Source organism: Anopheles gambiae, chromosome 2, assembly GCF_943734735.2.
Source record: "Anopheles gambiae chromosome 2, idAnoGambNW_F1_1, whole genome shotgun sequence".
Lineage (NCBI taxonomy): Eukaryota > Metazoa > Arthropoda > Insecta > Diptera > Culicidae > Anopheles > Anopheles gambiae.
In genome coordinates, this window is record NC_064601.1 from 99,915,084 (window position 1) to 99,931,534 (window position 16,451).

The following is a 16,451-nucleotide window of genomic DNA, read 5'->3' on the forward strand; positions in this document are numbered from 1 at the left end:
CTCGCTTCAAATAGCGCGTGGCCACGGAGCTGAAAAAATGTTGAAAAACTTTTCAACTTTGTCAAAATTGCTTGTCAACTGCAAAAAAGAGCTTTTCTCGTGGCCGCACCAAACCCAAGTAGCACAATCTTGTTAAGAAACCGTTAAAAGTATGCCTAAAAGTATTACTTTTAGCTTTCCATACAGCAGTAATTCCAGGGCTTAAAACACTGCGTAACGCTCTCCTGGCTTCGTCAATGTTTCGTTAAAATTTAAAATTTAACCGGTATTTTTAACGAAAAGGATCAAAATTAACGAAAAAATCGACAAGGATGGCAATAGGTTTCTTTCCGTTTTAGTCATCATGTATCTATTTCTTCGTTGAGCTATCGTTTTCATTTTTTTATGAATTAAATTAATGTAATTTGTATTTTTTATATTAATTATCCACCATATTGGTTGGATCCTACGGCGGGACATTTGTCGCTATCGTCCCGCAAATGATCCGGCGCGGTGAAGACATCCCGATGGAACTGCTTAACTTCGGTGCGTAAACGAGGGCTACAGCGCGGGGCGTCACGGTGCGGCCTCATTGTACGCGGCATTTCCATGCCATCTGCTGATAAGGCCTGTGTCGTACTGGACGGCCAGTGTTTCACGATCTAGTGCACCTTGCTGTTTTCATACAACCGACTGAGATCCGTCTCCTGTCCGGATGGTTGTTGTTGTTACTGTCTCCGTAGGCGTCGTTCGATTTCAGTGCCCAAAAGGATGCCTTTTGCGGGAAGAATTCTTCTCGTGCACCATATTTACCGAGGTGCACCATCATTCCACAGCCGCCGCCACCAAACGCTTGCGTGCTCTTGCGCCGCAGGTTCATCAGTATCGCACTAGAGAGCGAGGCTATCCCGGTGGCTGTAGGCGGCCGTCGTACAGCTGTTGACCACCGTCGAGATTATGGAAATGTGGGACAAGGGGCGCATGTTTTGTTGCGGCTAGTGCAGTGCTGACGGTAGTGCACGACCGCGAGGCAGGAACAATATTGGACGGCGTCATTCTCTGTATTTGATGGAGCGGGCGGAACTCTACCACCGAGTTTAAATGCTGCGAGAAATATTAAAAATATAGTTAATGCGATGATAATGATGATAAAGATACACTAACCTGTTGTACAAGCTTGATAATACACAAATTACAAGCTGTAAAATTTGCGGCTGCTTGCTTTTCTTGTCGCCTTTCATCACACACGAAGCTTGACGAACTTTTTGACATTATGAATGGCGGCGCAGCACATACAGTATGTCTCAAAAAATATCTTCATCAAGAGCAAATTAATTAAATCAAATAATTTAATGATTTTAAATATAATATATTTTTAGTTTGGAAAATGGTATGCGATGTGTTAATACGTCGAAAATCTCCATCAAAATTAAACAAAATATTTATTCTATTTTCTTTTTAATTGTCATATCAAATAAAGATAAACTGAAATCAAATATTAAACATGTGATTAAAATAATGAAATGTTTTGCAATTAAAATCAGAGTGCTTAATTAAATAAATATTAAAAATAAAATGGTTTTTAAATTCTGCTTAAACTACATAGAAACTACATAGTGTTGACGAAATTTGAATAACACTGTCAGTTATATTGGTCTGAGTCAAAAATAACAAGGTAACGGAACATGTCGTTATGCTGTAACGCAAGCAAATGTCATATTCCCTTAAGAAACTCTATTTGATTTTTAACGGCTTTAAGAAACTGTTAATAATCAAATAGAGTTTCTTAAGGCTACTTGGGAAAAACATACACAAGAGCGACAAAAAGTTCCAACATCTGAATATCATCGATATTTTGTTTAAGAAGCACTAACTAGGTACATAAATCAATTAGAATCATGCATTTTAGCATTATTATCATAACAATGGGTCACAACTGCGCCAAATAGCTGTTTGTTTACGCTTTTTCACGAACGTCAAGTTTTGTCAACTTTAGTCAACTTTTTTTCCTGGCTGCTCCAGCACCGACAAACCGACGTGACACTTCGAACAAAATGAGCTTCAAAAGTTGTCTCCTTATTTCAAATGAAAATACGTTAAACACTAGCGCCATCTCTATAATGATTCGCTTACTACACTGACACAGAAAAGAAACTGCTAAATCCCCTTTTTGTTTTTCTTCGCAAATTCCAATGCGTATTGTTTTATGTACTTCTCACATCTTTTGCATTGATTTGGAAACTTACAAAATGATTTTCCTTGGTGTTTTGTCCAATAATTCTCACAAAATCGTGCCTCACACTTCCTTCGCAATTTGTATTTAGAAAAGTTGTTTACATCGAAGCAGCAGTGAACGGAGCTTACTTTGACAGAAGTGATCGCCTCACTGGTAAATGACAGTACTTTCGTGTGGGACACTTTTGTAACGCCAGTGTCACGTCGGTTTGTCGGTGGCTCCAGGTCACAAAATTTTGACAAAAGCTCAAAAAAGTGACAAAAGCTCACATTTTGAAAAATTTGTCAGCATTTTGTCACTCCCGTGGCCTTTCGCTTAAAGAGCTCACTTTGAAACGAGCACTGTCGGCAAGTAAATGAAGGGAAAAATGAAAAGAGAAAATGAGCGAAATGCAGCGATATTCGAACGTCAAAAACCCTCGCCATGCCCAACGGGTGCTAAATCGACATCTGACAGCAAAACAACGAAAACGTAAATATCGAACAGTGCCGATTTTTGCAAAAACCTGATCATCATTATCCCAGAAGGGGGGAAAGCCGTGTTTCTTTTTTTACCGTGTCACACACATTCCTCTACTGCGCCACACGCACCTCCGCGGTTCAATGTTTTTCGATGCACTTACGTCGCTGAACATTACCCAGGTGCTGTCGGACTATCTGCTCATTGTGAGCAACTCCGTGCGCAGGCAGTTCACGCCAGCATCGTCGTCGTCCTTGTCAGGTGCGGCGGCTCCACCATCATCACCACCAACTCCACCGCCAGCAGCAGCAGCTGTCCCCGGGTACGAAGCGGGAGGTGAAAGTGTTGCTGACGGTGCGGGCGGCCCGTACGAGCTGAATCTGCTGACCGCGGGTTGGTGCTTTCTGTGCGAAACGCTGCAGCTGGCCAGGGTCGCGCTCGGCGGCGGTGCCCGGTGGCTCGATTTTACCGATTTCCAGCTGTTTTTGCTGCAGATTTTCGCGTCCCTGCTGCTGTCGCTGCTGGTGCTGATCGCGCTATCCTGGCGAAAGTACGGCAACCGCATAACGAACCGCTTCATTCGCCCGAGTAAGTATCGATCGGTTGATGAGTCATCGTAAAAATGCGTTGTTTTTTGTTTTGTTTCATGCGTTTTTTTTCTATGGTGATTGTTGTTATCAGCGTGATAAGGAAAAGTACGGCATAGTTTCATAAAAATAACACTTCAATTATTCCCGTTTCCCATTCCCGCAGGCACTGCTAAGGAGATCGAAGAGCTGAAGCTTTCCGTGGCCCGGCTGAACCTGCCGAAGGAGCACACGCCGCGGATCTAAAACAGCCAAATCCCACGCAAGATGGCCCCGAGCAAGATAAAGAACTTTTTCCTGCGCAAGAAAGCGGAAGCGAAGCTGAAGCTCGGTGTTGCCGGCCCGGGCCGGAAGCTCAACTCCGACGCACCACCACCACCATCCTCGAAAGCAAGCTCCTCGAAGCAGAAGGACGCGTACGTACCGCCGAAGCGCAACGAACTGTCGGCGGAAGCGAAAGCGGCCGCCAATGCCGCGCTGGCCCGCTTCGAGGGGAAGGACAAGAAAGAGTTCAACACGTCGCTAGCGGCAATCCGGGCGCAGGTGCGCAAAGAGCTCGAGGCGGAAAAGAAAGCCAAAGATGGCGGCGGTCCCACCGAGCAGGAAGGGTCCGCGGAGGACGGCACCGCCCAGGAGGCACGCAAAGATTACGCGGTGCAGGGCGTGTTCTTCCGCTGCCCAATGATCGGGGACGAGATTCTCCCGTACAAGGAGTGGAAGGGCAGAATAAAGGAGTTTCTGTACGAGCAGCTGGCGGCCGACCGGGGCCTCACCGCCTGTCTCATCATCTACAACTGCAATCCCAAAGACAGGGCGGAGGTGTGCATCGAAACGCTGTCGAAATGCATCGAAAACATCATCAACAACCCGACGGAGGAGAAGTACAAGAAGATCCGCATGACGAACCGGATGTTCTGCGACAAGATCAAGGTGTGCGAGGGTTCGCTCGACTTTCTGCACGCGGCCGGCTTCGCCGAGATCGAGCTGGATGGGGAGCCGCACCTGATCTGGTCGGAGGACAACATCGACCCAGAGTGTTCGCTGGAGGTGCTGCTGGAGGCGCTGAAAGCGGCCGAACCGATACCGGTCGAGCTGGACCGCAATCTGCAGGTGCTGCTGCCGTCGCAGGTGAAGCGCAGCAACTTGCCGCCGGATTTTTTCCGCATCTCGCCGGAAGAGATCAAGCGCGAGCAGCAGCTGCGCACGGAGGCGCTCGAGCAGGCGCAAATCCTTAAAACGAAAGCGATGCGCGAAAAGGAGGAGTTGCGCACGATCAATCGGTACAAGTTTTCGCTGATCCGCGTGCGGTTCCCGAACGGGGTGTACCTGCAGGGGACGTTCAACGTGTACGAGAAGTTTGGCCAGGTGTGCGAGTTTGTGCAGTCGTGCCTGATGCACGAGTCGGCCGATTTTGCGCTCGTCTCGCCCGGCGGGCTGAAGTACGACGATCCGGACGATCTGGACCGGTCGCTGTACGATCTGCGGCTGGTGCCGACGGTGGTGTTTAACTTTTGCTACGAAAATGAGTCGAAGAGCTTGACCGATTTCCTGAAGGAGGAGCTGATGCTACTGATTCAATCGTTTTAAAACCCGTTCCAGGGCGACGGGGGCAGCTCAATCGCGATGGCATCTGTCCTCCTACTCCTACTGCGTGTTGCACCATGTTAAATTATATTATTTTTATTATTAACCTTATTAGCACTGCTTGGAATACGGGCGGAGCGCCGCAATGTTTCCGCGCACGAAGCAGAAGTGTGTTTGTGTAAAGAAAACCCCTTGGCAAGGTGTGAATATTTGTGATCCGTGAGGTATAATTGCGAAATAAACTACCGAGTACTGAGTAGAACCGAGTGTGTATGTGTGCCTGTGTTTGTATGATTTTGAAGCTTTAATTTACGCTTAAAATGTCTAAATGAAGACAAATGTACTAAAGGATCTCTGTTCGATGATGATCGATAATGAGTGTCAAATTTTGCTGAAATTTTAAAACTCCAACGATAGAAATCCTCCAAATTAAATTACGACATTTAACTAAATGACGGTTACGTCCAACAAAGAATTGCTTCTAGTTTAGGCCTTTTATCTATGAGAAGGATGCTAATCTTCGGCAAATATCCAAAGTTATGAGGATCACTCTTAATTGTATCTTCACTGGATGGCATATACTTAATTGGAAGAATTTAGACTTAAAAATTGCCGAATTGGAGTCGTTCGGACTCGCCCGGAGTCGTTCGGAGTCGTAGTCGTCCAGAGTCATCCGGAGTCGTCCGGAGTCGTTTGAAGTCGGAGTCATCCAGAGTCATCCAGAGTCGTCCGGAGTCGTCCCGAGTCGTCCAGAGTCGTCCGGATTCGTCCGGAGTCTTTTGGAGTCGGAGCCGTCTGGAGTCGTTCGAAGTAGGACTCGTCCAGAGTCGTGCGGAGGTGTCCAGAGTCGTCCGGAGTCGTTTGAAGTCGGAGTCCTCCGGAGTCATCCGTTGATCCGGAGTCGTTTGGAGTCTGAGTCGTCTAGAGTCGTTTGGATTCGGAGTCCTCCAGAGTCGTCCAGAGTCATCCGGAGTCGTAAGAATTCGGAGTCAACCGGAATCATCCAGAGTCGTCTGGAGTCGTGCAGAGTCGTTCAGAGTCGTCCAGAGTCGTTCAAAGTCGTTCAAAGTCGTCCAGAGTCGTCCAGAGTCGTCCAGAGTCGTCCAGAGTCGTCCAGAGTCGTCCGGAGTCATCCGGAGTCGTTTGGAGTGGGAGTCGTCTAGAGTCGTTCGAAGTCGGAGTCGTCCAGAGTCGTCCAGAGTTGTCCGGAGTCGTCTAGAATCGTTAGAAGTCGGAGTCGACCAGAGTCGTCCAGAGTCGTTCGGAGAAGGACTCGTCCAGAGACGTCCAAAGTCGTCCGGAGTCGGAGTCGTCCAGTGTCGTCCGGAGACGTCCGGAGTCGTTTGAAGTCAGAGTCATCCAGAGTCGTCCGGAGTCGTCCAGAGTCGACCAGAGTCGTTCAGAGTAGTCCAGAGTCATCCGGAGTCGTCCACAGTCGTTTGGAACGGGAGTCGTCCGGAGTCGGCCGGAGTTCAACGTAGTCGGAGTCGTCCATAATCGATCGGAGACGACCGGAATCAGTCGGAGGGAATTCGGAGTGATTGGAATCAGTCGGAGTCAACGGGAGCCGTCCGGTACAATGAGCTTGTGACTAGGCATTTCATTTCGTTGTGTTTTTTGTCTTTTAATTTGTTCGTGAACTTCGTATACAGGCCACTGTTTCGAAGGTCGACCTGGCCCGACTCCGGATGACTCCGTCTCCAATCAATTTCGGACGACGCCCAATGACTCCGGACGACTCCGAATAATGCTGGGAGGACCTACCTTCCTAAGTCGGTTCCGAAATTATCAGAGTCGGATTGGAGTCGACTCAGGATTTTTGCCAACTTTACCCATCACTACTCCTTCGTAATCACTTTCAGACCTTCGTAACTGTAATGATTTATGTACAATGTAGGACAATAACTTAATACCATAGATATGCGTCGCCCTTTCCGTTTCCCCCACTACAATCCGGGCATTACGTAGGCAATGTTATCCAGCGTGTTCCTAAACAGCTCCCGCAGATGGTCCGAGTTCCGCTCCATGCCGGGTATTTGCAGTGTCAGACACATCAGTGGACCAAGCGAGCAGATTAAACTGTCCAACAGAACGGATAAGCTGCCAGAAACGGTAATTTGTCCCTGCAAGTAAAATGGCGAAGGTTAATTTCTCCAAAATAATGGAATGGTTAGGACACTCACTTCATGCTCTTTTAGTCGTTCTCCAATGATCGTTAGGCTGTCTCCCAGCAGGCTGAGATGCGCAGCCACATCCGTCGGCATGCATCCGGCCGGTTTAGTCGGAACCGCTTTATCCTTCCTTGTCTTGCTCTGTGAGAGTGAGTTCGTTTTGGTGCGTTTGTTCGGTTTCCTGCGCTTCGCTGCCGAGCTTCTGCCACCTGCTTTAGGGCTCTTGTTGCTTTGGCGTCTGCTTTTATCGGCCCTTTTCTTCGTCGGCTGTAATCGATCGTCCCATTGTAAAGTTGTGATTCATGGGCATATTTTCTCTCACTCTCGCCTTACCCGTTTCTTCGAGCCAGCATCAATCACCAGCTCACCCTCGCTCCGATCACCATCGTTCAGCCCAGTGTACACTTCCTCAATGTCCATTGCGTCCTCATCGCTGCTGTACGTTTCGCTTCCGCTCGATCCGTTCGAATGCGAGTCCTCGTGCTCGTCCGATTCCGTGTGCCCATCCTCATGTGGGGAAAGCAAATCATCCTACCAAGTAAAAAGGACAAAACGAAGGTCAAAGAGGACAAATTGACTCCATTGTGAATCAAGTGCCGCACCTGCGAGGAGGACAGCTTGGCCGATTGCCGATGCGACACGGGCAGCTTCTTCTGCTTCGCTTCAATATCATCCGGCGACTGGAAGTCCATCAGTTTGGAGGGTTTCTTGCAGACGCGACCACTCCGGGACACGCCCGTCACCTCCTGGTCGTCTGCGAAAAGGAAGAAATATATTATTACTTTACAAAAAAGCACAAGAAAACCTTCTTTCAACAGCCTTACTGTGCGTTTTATTGCTCTCCATCGTGGCGATTTCTCCTTGCAATTGCAACTGAAAGAATGTTCCTTTTCGCTTTGTTATTGTTTACATCTGTTTGACGTGAATGTCGGAATGTCAAAACGGAGCGAGCGCGCGCCGTCAGCGTGAAAGTGGCACGTACACACGCCTGCACGCACACACTCTCACGCCGCTGCCAACGGAAAATTTCTCGCGCGATTCGAGCGGGAAAATGCACCTTCTTTTTTGTTGTTTCACGGCATCACACACCCCGAGGAGTGACAGCGAAAGCGTACTATCATGTGAATTGTGTTCGTCTCTCTGTGCGTTTTGTTTTGTTGGTTCCGTTTTGCCTTGTAATCCGTTTTGTGCCGTTTTGTGATGCTTGGTATCGTTTTTCCCTTGTGCGTATTGTGTTCGTTTGCCGTAAAAAGGTTTTGAAATACTGAAAAGTGTATTTGTTGCTGAAACTCGAAGAGTAAGTGCTGGGTGACATCATCAACCTCTCTCCGCGGAGGCTTGTTTTCATTGGTTTGGCATTTGTTTGTTTTTCAGGGCACCAGAAGAGGCCCTCCCCGATGGCTCAACAGGGTACACCGCGAACCCGGGCACCGTTGGGCGAGCTGCCGATAGGGACGGGACACGCTACCGTATCCGTTACCTCCCCCACGCCGACACAAACGGCAGCCACGCCGCAGCGGAGCGTGCTCGGACCGCGGCCCATCCACAGCCCGAGTGCGAACATTCCGGACAGCATCCTGACGCCCACACTCTCGCCGGAGGAGATGGTCATCCGGCAGCGGGGAAGGCGCCGCCGGACCGTCATCTGGTCACCGGATCACGCCGATCGTGCCATGTTTCCTTCGCCCATGAAAACGCCTACGAAAAACGTCTCCACGATGATGCTGCGCAGTTCGCCCCGGAAGCGCTCGCTGATGCAGGAATTCTCCGACGTGCCCCCTTCGACGAGTGGTGGCGGATACTCATCACCCTCCAAAAGAGTGCCCCAAAGCTCGTCACGCATGTGGATGGGCGATTTTCTTCCCAGCACCAGCACGAAAAAGGTCCGGCTGGAAGAGACCGCCATGAACCGGGTGAACGAGGACATCCCGCTGGACATCATACTGAAGGGTTACAGCCGGGAACAGTTGATCGGCATCATCGGTTCGATGGTGGCAAAGAATGGGCAGCTAGAGGGTGCGGTACGGCGCGAATTACCACTGCCGGATATTACCCCGCTGGATGCGGAGCTCGGTCGCATCCGGAAGAACATCTTTGCCTGCGTGCCGAACCAGAAGTTTTTCAGCCGAACCGATGGGCACGGGTTTTTGCGGGCCGCTACCCATCTGGCCACGTTTAAGCAGACGGTCCACAGTCAGGCGCAGAATCTGTACGCATCGCGGCACTGGGACGCGCTGCTGGATTACGTGCTGATGGCGTGGACACACGTGCGCGAAACGCCGGTGTACGATAATGCGAAACACAACGCTACCCGGCGGTACTGCTTTAAGCTGCTGGCCCACCATGCGACCAGTGCGCTGAAGCACGGCGCAGTGGGGCTGGGTACGGAGCGGATCGCCCGGTTCCAGCAGAAGCTGCCCTGCATGGTGTCGGACTGGGAGGAAATTGGTGAATGCAGCAAGTGCATTGATTACATTACGAAAGGATCTTGATTGTGCCGATTGTGCTATTAGTTGCGTTTTTTCCCTCCTATTACGTTTGTTTGATTTGGGGGAGGCATTTTTTTTTAAATTGATTAGGATATTTTGCGCTTGAAGGAGCAACAACGAACGGCGCGTATCGGTTTAGCGTATTGTTTAGTTTCATTGTAGTAATGCGTTGTGTGCGAATTGTGTCGTTAAATAAAGCTACAGCAACATTGATAAAACTCACTGGTGTACGTTTCGTTTAGCTTATTCGATTTTGTACCAGTATTTATTCCTTTGTTATGGGATTTGGTCCTAATTTTAGGGAATAGAAACCTGGAATATACACTAACGAACATCATTAACATCATTGTTAGAATGACTATGACCAACGTCACTTACCAGGTGAAGGTGGATGGAACTCTCTCAGAGCTTTAGTTACCACCAGAGGTCTGCGCTAAGGGGACGGGCTTGCCTGTCTCCTATTCAACTTGGCGCTAGAAAGGGCCATCCGCGACTCGAGGGTGGAGACTACGGGAACCATCTTCTATAAGTCAACCCAGATCCTGACATACGCTGATGATATTGCGGCTCTCCTGTGTAGCAGAAGCCTACCAAAGGATCGAGCAGGCGGCAGCGAGCCTCGGAATGCAGATAAACGAGGCAAAGTCCAAACTGACGGTGGCAACATCAGCGGGCCTACCAATAAATAACCAGATCCTACGTAGGCGTGACGTACAGATACGTAAACACACTTTTGAAGTCGTCCCAGAATTCACCTATCTTGGGTCAAAGGTCAGCAACGACAATAGTGTTACAGTTCAAGCGAAGAGCAACTAAAAGCCAACATGCTCGTTTGGCGGTTAACTATGAACTAGTTTATTATGACAGAAGGCATAGGCTACAATGCCCAGTGTTGTGGGCAGCCGTGCGTGCCGACCCCTGGACTTGCCGTGGCAGTTGCGCTGCCACCGGTCAACGTCCAGGGGGACAACAGTGTGTACACGCACACTGTCGCACACACTAAGCGTGCAAGGCTTAGTGTGTGCCGAGCGCCTAGGCAGAGTGTGCACGAAGGCCGATCGAGCAGGAGCTCTCGGCAGGGGCGCTCGGTGCGGCTGGTGCGCGGCCCATACAGTATACGTTTAAAGTGTTTGTTCATTATGTATTTTATTTATATCGTATGTTTAATAAGTGTTTTAATAAAGCAAAAGTGTCAAACACAACAGTGGCGACGAGGATGGGATCCTCCTGCGTAAGGGGGATCCCAGTACGAACCCGCGGACGCCATCGCGATTGTGCATGTCTTTCGCTGCATCATCGCAGCAGCCATCGCGATGGCAAAGGTCCGGGAAGGATTGGGCCGCCGCCCCCGCCAAGACCGAGGCCCCGGATGCCGTCCCATCAAGGGGACAGCATGGGCAGCGCTGCACACTCTCGGCGACGTGTGAAGGTCGCCAGGCTGCAGTCCAAGCAACGCCGGCAGCGTCATCGGCGAGGAAGCTTTCCGCCTTGCTGCTGGGCTATAGGCGAGAGCGTCATCCGCCAGGCTGCAGCCCCAACTTCAGCGGGCGAGGGTCAATGCCGCCCAGCAGTTACAACAGCAGTCGTGCCACTGTGTCCTAAGAGGGCGAGGGATCTATGCCGCCCTGGATGCAGTGTGGAAAAGGGACGAGGACCCATGCCGTCCCGGGTGCTGCCCTGTACTATGGGGGCGAGGGTGTCATGCCGCCCCGGGGGCAGCCACAGTGTCCAAAGAGGGCGAAGGTGTCATGCCGCCCTGGATACAGCACTACGAGCAACAGCAACGCGCAAAGGAAGGGCGAAGGGTCATGCCGCCCTGGCTGCATCGTGACCAAGAGGGCAAGGGTGTCATACCGCCCTGGAACAGCATCATCAGCATCAGCCCCAGCTTCAGCGGGCAGCAGGAACGTGTAAAGGAAGGGCGAGGGTCTATGCCGCCTAGCATCAGCATCAGCAGCAGAGCGCAGCAGCAACAACAGCAGGAACATGTGAAGGAAGGGCGAGGGTCCATGCCGCCCAGCATCAACAACAGCAGCAACAGTGTCCAAAGAGGGCGAGGCCGCCCTGGATGCAACAAAGCATCCGCCGCCGCAGCAGGGTTGTCGTCGTCGGCTCGGCTCAAGCACGACAAAGGGCGATAGCAGGGTGGAAAAAGGCGACGAAGGCGTACGCAGCATCGCCACCGCGGCAAGTGATCGTCACCGTCGTGGAACAAACGCGAGAAAAGGGTGAGAGCGAAGCCGATAAGGGTTTCGGTATCCGTGGTATACCGAAAGCGCTCGCGCCACAGCATCCCCAGTATTCATCAGCATCGGCCGGAGGGTGTCACCACACCGGTATTCCCTCAGTGGAATATTCCGTGTCGGTTCGACCCCTCCGGATAAATAAAGGGGGAGATGTTGTGGGCAGCCGTGCGTGCCGACCCCTGGACTTGCCGTGGCAGTTGCGCTGCCACCGGTCAACGTCCAGGGGGACAACAGTGTGTACACGCACACTGTCGCACACACTAAGCGTGCAAGGCTTAGTGTGTGCCGAGCGCCTAGGCAGAGTGTGCACGAAGGCCGATCGAGCAGGAGCTCTCGGCAGGGGCGCTCGGTGCGGCTGGTGCGCGGCCCATACAGTATACGTTTAAAGTGTTTGTTCATTATGTATTTTATTTATATCGTATGTTTAATAAGTGTTTTAATAAAGCAAAAGTGTCAAACACAACACCCAGGAAGTAAAGTTCTGCTGAGGCAAAATTCACTGTTAATTAGTCATAGCCTACTACAAATCGAATGGTGGCTGAGTTGCGCGCAATGATGCTTGCTTGCTGCCAACCGGTTATTCTACAGCCTGAAAAATCAGTTCACCTCAAAGAATCTGTCGCGACGGACGAAGCTGGGACTATATAGCACCTATATAGTAACGGTACTCACATACGCCTCTGAGACATGGATACTGTTAAAATGTGACGAAACCCTCTTAGCCGCGTTCGAGAGGTAGATGCTCAGAAGGATTCTTGGCCCCGTATGAGTGGAAGGCCAAGCGGCTCTTCAGCCGAAGTGATGGGAAAAATGAAGATTTTGTCGGAATCGATTACGACTAGCTCCGAAGTTTTCTGGAATCGATAGTAGGTCCGGAATCAGTTTCCAGAATTGGCTTCAAAATTGGTTCCGGAATCGGAATCGGCTTCGGAACCGGTTCCGGAATCGAATCCGGAATCGGCTCTGGAACCGGTTCCGGAATCGGTTCTGGAATTGATTTCGAACACGGAATCGGAATCGGGTAGGTCCGATTCCCAGCTCCCACCACTAGTTATAACGACGAGGTATACGAGATGTACGGCGACCTCGCTGTCGTGCAGCGTAACAAGCTAGACAGGCTCCGGTGGGCTGACCATGTAGTACGCATTTAAACGGATGACCCAGCCCGTAAAGTCTTTTTAGGCCGTTCACGAAGACAGAGGAAGCGTGGTAGGCCCAAACTGAGGTGGCATAATGGACTGGCAGACGAAGGCGCGAAACCGTGAGCGGTTTCGGACACTCCTGAGCCAGGCCAAGACCGCAAAGCGCAAAGTAATATGTTGGAGTACTGTTGGATGTTTTAAAAAGGACGTGTTCTAAACTCATTGTTTAGATTGAATCCAGTTTATTAAACCCTGCGTAAAATGCTTACAGAGAAAATGCGCAACGTAGGATCGTAAACCAGGAACCGGTTCTAACATACGTATGGCAGCACGGGGTTAGCTATCAAAATATGGAATGTTGTAAGGTTACAATTTTAAAATGTACAATCAAATTGGCTAACAAGAAGTTCAATACAATAAGAAAATGCAATTGTAAAAAGGTGAGCTAGCATTAAACAGGAATAAAATAGAGCTTGAGCAAATGGGGGGTAACAACCGCTAAGGGCAACTACTCGTTCCGCTTTCCACTCTGTGCAGTCTCATGCGTTGACTATTCTTAATCTCTCCCTCTTAATCTCTCTTTCGTTGCATTGCGTGTCAACAGGGGGCCCTATATCTGCAGCACCAGTCCCGCCCCGGAAATGTTATCACCCGCACCGACCGTTTGCTTCGCATTTTTGCATATCAAAACCGGTGCAACGCATAGCTCCACCGCAATCGTGCGCCCGGCCTCGGGCAGCTCGAGCGCTTCCTCCCAGCACGAAACCGGATCGCGATTGTTAAAGTGTATCCTCCTTGCGCCCGGACTGGCCGACACGGCAAAGCTTCCGTCCATCTGCAGATACGCCGCGTCCGGATTGACGATCGTGGTGGCGCACACGTGCCGGTGCGCCGTGAGCGAAGCCTTCGCGGCGGCATTCTTCGTGTACTGCCACCGGCTATCCTTCGCCACGATGAACGCTTGGTACGCGAGCGTGTGCAGATGTATGCGGGAAAGGGGCCGCCGGGTCGCACCATCACCCGTGCCGGATTGCTTTCGGTAGAAGTCTTCGTTGAGCTTGCGAAAAACGGCCCGCGCTTGGTCGAGCGAGTGCGCGACGCGTGGATTACAGTCCGCCACCAGGCTGATGCGGCCCGTTTCGAGCACTTGCTGCAGATTGTCCAGCTCCTGCTCGTTCATGCCGATCGAGTCGCTGTACGGGAGGACGGTGCGTAGGAGCAGCTGCAGCAGCTCCAGCTCCACGAAGCTGGCCATTTCGAAGTGTATGAGCGTTGCGGTGCGCGATTGTGCCTGCATCTGAGTGCGTACCCGCTCGAGCAGCTTCTCGCGCACTCCCACCGGGTACAGGTAGTTGTCCATCATCTGCAGGCCGCTCACGACGAACAGGTGTGGCTCGAAGCCGGCCAGCGCGCTGTCGAATTCTTCCAGCGAGCTCAGGTACGGGTTGTGGTGGTCGTTGTGTAGAATGTAACGGTTGGCTCGGGGTGACACGAGATCGCCCCAGCTGTCGCCCGTGTTGTACTCCAGTATCAGATGGATATCGTCGTCCTCGATAAGGCTGCCGGTGAGCTGCACCTCGGGCCGTAAGTGTGTCTTGAGCCTGTGCAAAGTAAGCAAGAGGAAGACGGTTAGCAAATACGGATTTAAATTCTATAATTTCATCCATCCTACTTACTTGGCGGACATCTTTGCGCCCAAAAGAACGTTAGCGCCTTCGATTGCCATGCGTGTCCCGATGACGGGAGCGTTGCCGCCCAGCGCCCAGTGATGCTGGACGGTGTTCGATTTCTTCGCTCGCTGTACTAGCCCCATAAACATTTCTCTGTTGGCGGTAAATCTCCTGAAACCGAACAAAGCAAACCATGAGCATTTCCCCCTAAAAAAGGCCCTTCCAATGATACTCACTCGGCAGCTGCACCACGCTGAAAGTAGTAGGCAAAGTTGAGCAGAAACTCTTCCTCGTTCGTGATATCGTCAAACGTGTACTCGCTCGCATTGAGCGTCTGTCCAATGGTGTCACTGTACTCGAGGAAATCCGTAGCCCGCACGTGCAGATCACTGCAGGACCCGTACCCGATGGCCACCCGTGGACCTTGGACCGGGTATTCCACCTCCAGGTCGCGCAAATGCTGCAGTATCACCGTCAACCGTACCAGCTCGTTCGAGGTGAGGTAAGCTTGAAACACGATTGCAAACAGTGCGGTAAACGCACCGAGCATCGTGGCGGTACTGAGCAGCGAGAACATGCTGTTGTTTTGCTTTCCACTGTGCCAATAAAAAGGAAAAACACACACTTTAAAGCATTACTTTCAGAGACAAGGCGACCGGTTTCGATCGATGTAGGGCCGTTTTGTTGACGTTGGCTGCGAGAGGCCGGTTGTTTGTTGATGGTTCTTTTCCCTTTTCTTCCCCGAAATGTCAGAACCCGCAAGCAGCGTTTGACAGCGTTTGACAGCGGGGTGAATTACGCGGAACTACCCTGTGGTCCTCTGCACGCGTTGCATGTTCCGCAGTTTCGCGAAAGGGGTTCAGTTGAAGTTGTGCAGTGTGATTAGCCAGTTTGTAGTGGAAGACAAGCTTAACCAGGGCTCAAGTGTGTCCGTTAGATTATTTTGAAAAGCTATTCCCTTGATTTCTGAGTTCCGGATAGCCTGCGCAGGCAGTGAAGACATTATCAGAAGAAATCATCAACAAAATGGCGTACGACCAATATCGTCGCGTTCATGATGTGCTGCACGGAAATAATGCAATACTGGAATTTATTGAAAGCGAACGGCTGCGTAATCCGAACGCCGAAACCTTGTACTGGACTGGGCTGGTGGCACGCAATTTGCTCTCCCTGTCCGGCTTGGCCGATGCGGTCCCGTTCGACGGTCGTCCAACTACGGAACGGACCCGTTATCGTCGACCACGCCGTCCATCGCCAGGATACGGAGCTTCCAGCCCATGCTGTCAACCTGGGTGGGTACTGTATTGCCAGCCCGCACCACCGGTGGTGCACCACGTGCTCCAGATATACACGCTGGGCAACGTGTACTACCAGCCATGGTTTGAACTGCCGAGACTGTCGCGGACGTACTCGTATTCGAGCATTCCCCTTGGGATTGGGACAGCTTTTCCACGTGCTGGTTCGTTCAATCGCAACAATGAAAATTGCGCGCAGGCTGTAGCTTTGGATCTTGCTGCAGACAGACGTGCGACTCCCGTTGATGCCCCGCAGATGACCGATGAGCGCGCCCAAACTGAGGAGCTCGTCAACCGGATGTAATAACGTTTCTAAGCAACGGCGGTAAGTTCCTATTTTCTAGATGCATTTGTCTTATTCTCTTCGGGAGTTGGTGAAAATCTTAGTTTTGATCGCCATTGGTAGTTTATTTTTGCGTAGCTGATGTGGCTTAGTCATCCCTCTCGAGTGTCTGCTTCCTCGAGTGCTGGTTCCACGTTTCCGGTTTTGAAGTCGGTTTACGATCTCTCCACAGTCTAAACGTAGATGTCGCAAAATTGGAAGAATTTGAATCAACAAAAGATGCCTTTTTGTGTATAAATCAAGCCTTTTG

General features: G+C 50.8%; 5 protein-coding genes and 1 long non-coding RNA gene across 6 annotated transcripts; 3 read left to right on the forward strand and 3 right to left on the reverse strand.

Annotated features, from left to right (window-relative positions):
• Window positions 1–371: 371 nt before the first annotated feature.
• LOC11175949 (uncharacterized) lies at window positions 372–2,451 on the reverse strand. The gene is made up of 2 exons (XR_009765069.1): window positions 1,144–2,451; window positions 372–1,083 (listed from the first exon to the last, which is right to left on the reverse strand). It is a non-coding gene; the product is annotated as an uncharacterized LOC11175949 (long non-coding RNA).
• A 90-nt stretch (window positions 2,452–2,541) lies between these two features.
• On the forward strand, window positions 2,542–3,768 carry LOC3290155 (uncharacterized). The gene is made up of 2 exons (XM_557061.4): window positions 2,542–3,262; window positions 3,428–3,768. The coding sequence occupies exons 1-2, from the start codon at window positions 2,818–2,820 to the stop codon at window positions 3,505–3,507; spliced, it is 525 nt and encodes a 174-aa protein (XP_557061.4). The 5' UTR covers window positions 2,542–2,817; the 3' UTR covers window positions 3,508–3,768.
• LOC1277002 (UBX domain-containing protein 6) lies at window positions 3,529–5,107 on the forward strand. The gene has a single exon (XM_316424.4). It carries the CDS (start codon window positions 3,529–3,531, stop codon window positions 4,846–4,848), a length of 1,320 nt encoding a protein of 439 aa, XP_316424.4. The 3' UTR covers window positions 4,849–5,107.
• A 1,341-nt stretch (window positions 5,108–6,448) lies between these two features.
• On the reverse strand, window positions 6,449–8,007 carry LOC1277004 (HMG box-containing protein 4). Its single transcript, XM_316426.5, has 5 exons — window positions 7,841–8,007; window positions 7,619–7,770; window positions 7,350–7,547; window positions 7,029–7,283; window positions 6,449–6,968 (listed from the first exon to the last, which is right to left on the reverse strand). The coding sequence occupies exons 1-5, from the start codon at window positions 7,860–7,862 to the stop codon at window positions 6,792–6,794; spliced, it is 804 nt and encodes a 267-aa protein (XP_316426.5). The 5' UTR covers window positions 7,863–8,007; the 3' UTR covers window positions 6,449–6,791.
• A 164-nt stretch (window positions 8,008–8,171) lies between these two features.
• Window positions 8,172–9,727, forward strand: LOC1277005 (uncharacterized). Its single transcript, XM_316427.5, has 2 exons — window positions 8,172–8,313; window positions 8,391–9,727. The coding sequence occupies exon 2, from the start codon at window positions 8,414–8,416 to the stop codon at window positions 9,506–9,508; it is 1,095 nt and encodes a 364-aa protein (XP_316427.4). The 5' UTR covers window positions 8,172–8,313; window positions 8,391–8,413; the 3' UTR covers window positions 9,509–9,727.
• A 3,359-nt stretch (window positions 9,728–13,086) lies between these two features.
• On the reverse strand, window positions 13,087–15,149 carry LOC1277006 (ADP-dependent glucokinase). The gene is made up of 3 exons (XM_316428.4): window positions 14,800–15,149; window positions 14,570–14,734; window positions 13,087–14,494 (listed from the first exon to the last, which is right to left on the reverse strand). Exons 1-3 carry the CDS (start codon window positions 15,138–15,140, stop codon window positions 13,504–13,506), a joined length of 1,497 nt encoding a protein of 498 aa, XP_316428.4. The 5' UTR covers window positions 15,141–15,149; the 3' UTR covers window positions 13,087–13,503.
• Window positions 15,150–16,451: the final 1,302 nt, after the last annotated feature.

Coding starts and splice junctions, on each gene's coding strand:
- LOC1277006 (XM_316428.4), bottom strand. CDS start 15,140: ATGTTCTCGCTGCTCAGTACCGCCACGATGCTCGGTGCGTTTACCGCA. Junction 14,735..14,799: donor CAGCGTGGTGCAGCTGCCGA/GTGAGTATCATT, acceptor GTTCGGTTTCAG/GAGATTTACCGCCAACAGAG. Junction 14,495..14,569: donor GGCGCAAAGATGTCCGCCAA/GTAAGTAGGATG, acceptor TACTTTGCACAG/GCTCAAGACACACTTACGGC.
- LOC1277002 (XM_316424.4), top strand. CDS start 3,529: ATGGCCCCGAGCAAGATAAAGAACTTTTTCCTGCGCAAGAAAGCGGAA.
- LOC3290155 (XM_557061.4), top strand. CDS start 2,818: ATGTTTTTCGATGCACTTACGTCGCTGAACATTACCCAGGTGCTGTCG. Junction 3,263..3,427: donor GAACCGCTTCATTCGCCCGA/GTAAGTATCGAT, acceptor CCATTCCCGCAG/GCACTGCTAAGGAGATCGAA.
- LOC1277005 (XM_316427.5), top strand. CDS start 8,414: ATGGCTCAACAGGGTACACCGCGAACCCGGGCACCGTTGGGCGAGCTG.
- LOC1277004 (XM_316426.5), bottom strand. CDS start 7,862: ATGGAGAGCAATAAAACGCACA. Junction 7,771..7,840: donor GGAGAGCAATAAAACGCACA/GTAAGGCTGTTG, acceptor TCCTTTTCGCAG/ACGACCAGGAGGTGACGGGC. Junction 7,284..7,349: donor ATGCTGGCTCGAAGAAACGG/GTAAGGCGAGAG, acceptor GATCGATTACAG/CCGACGAAGAAAAGGGCCGA.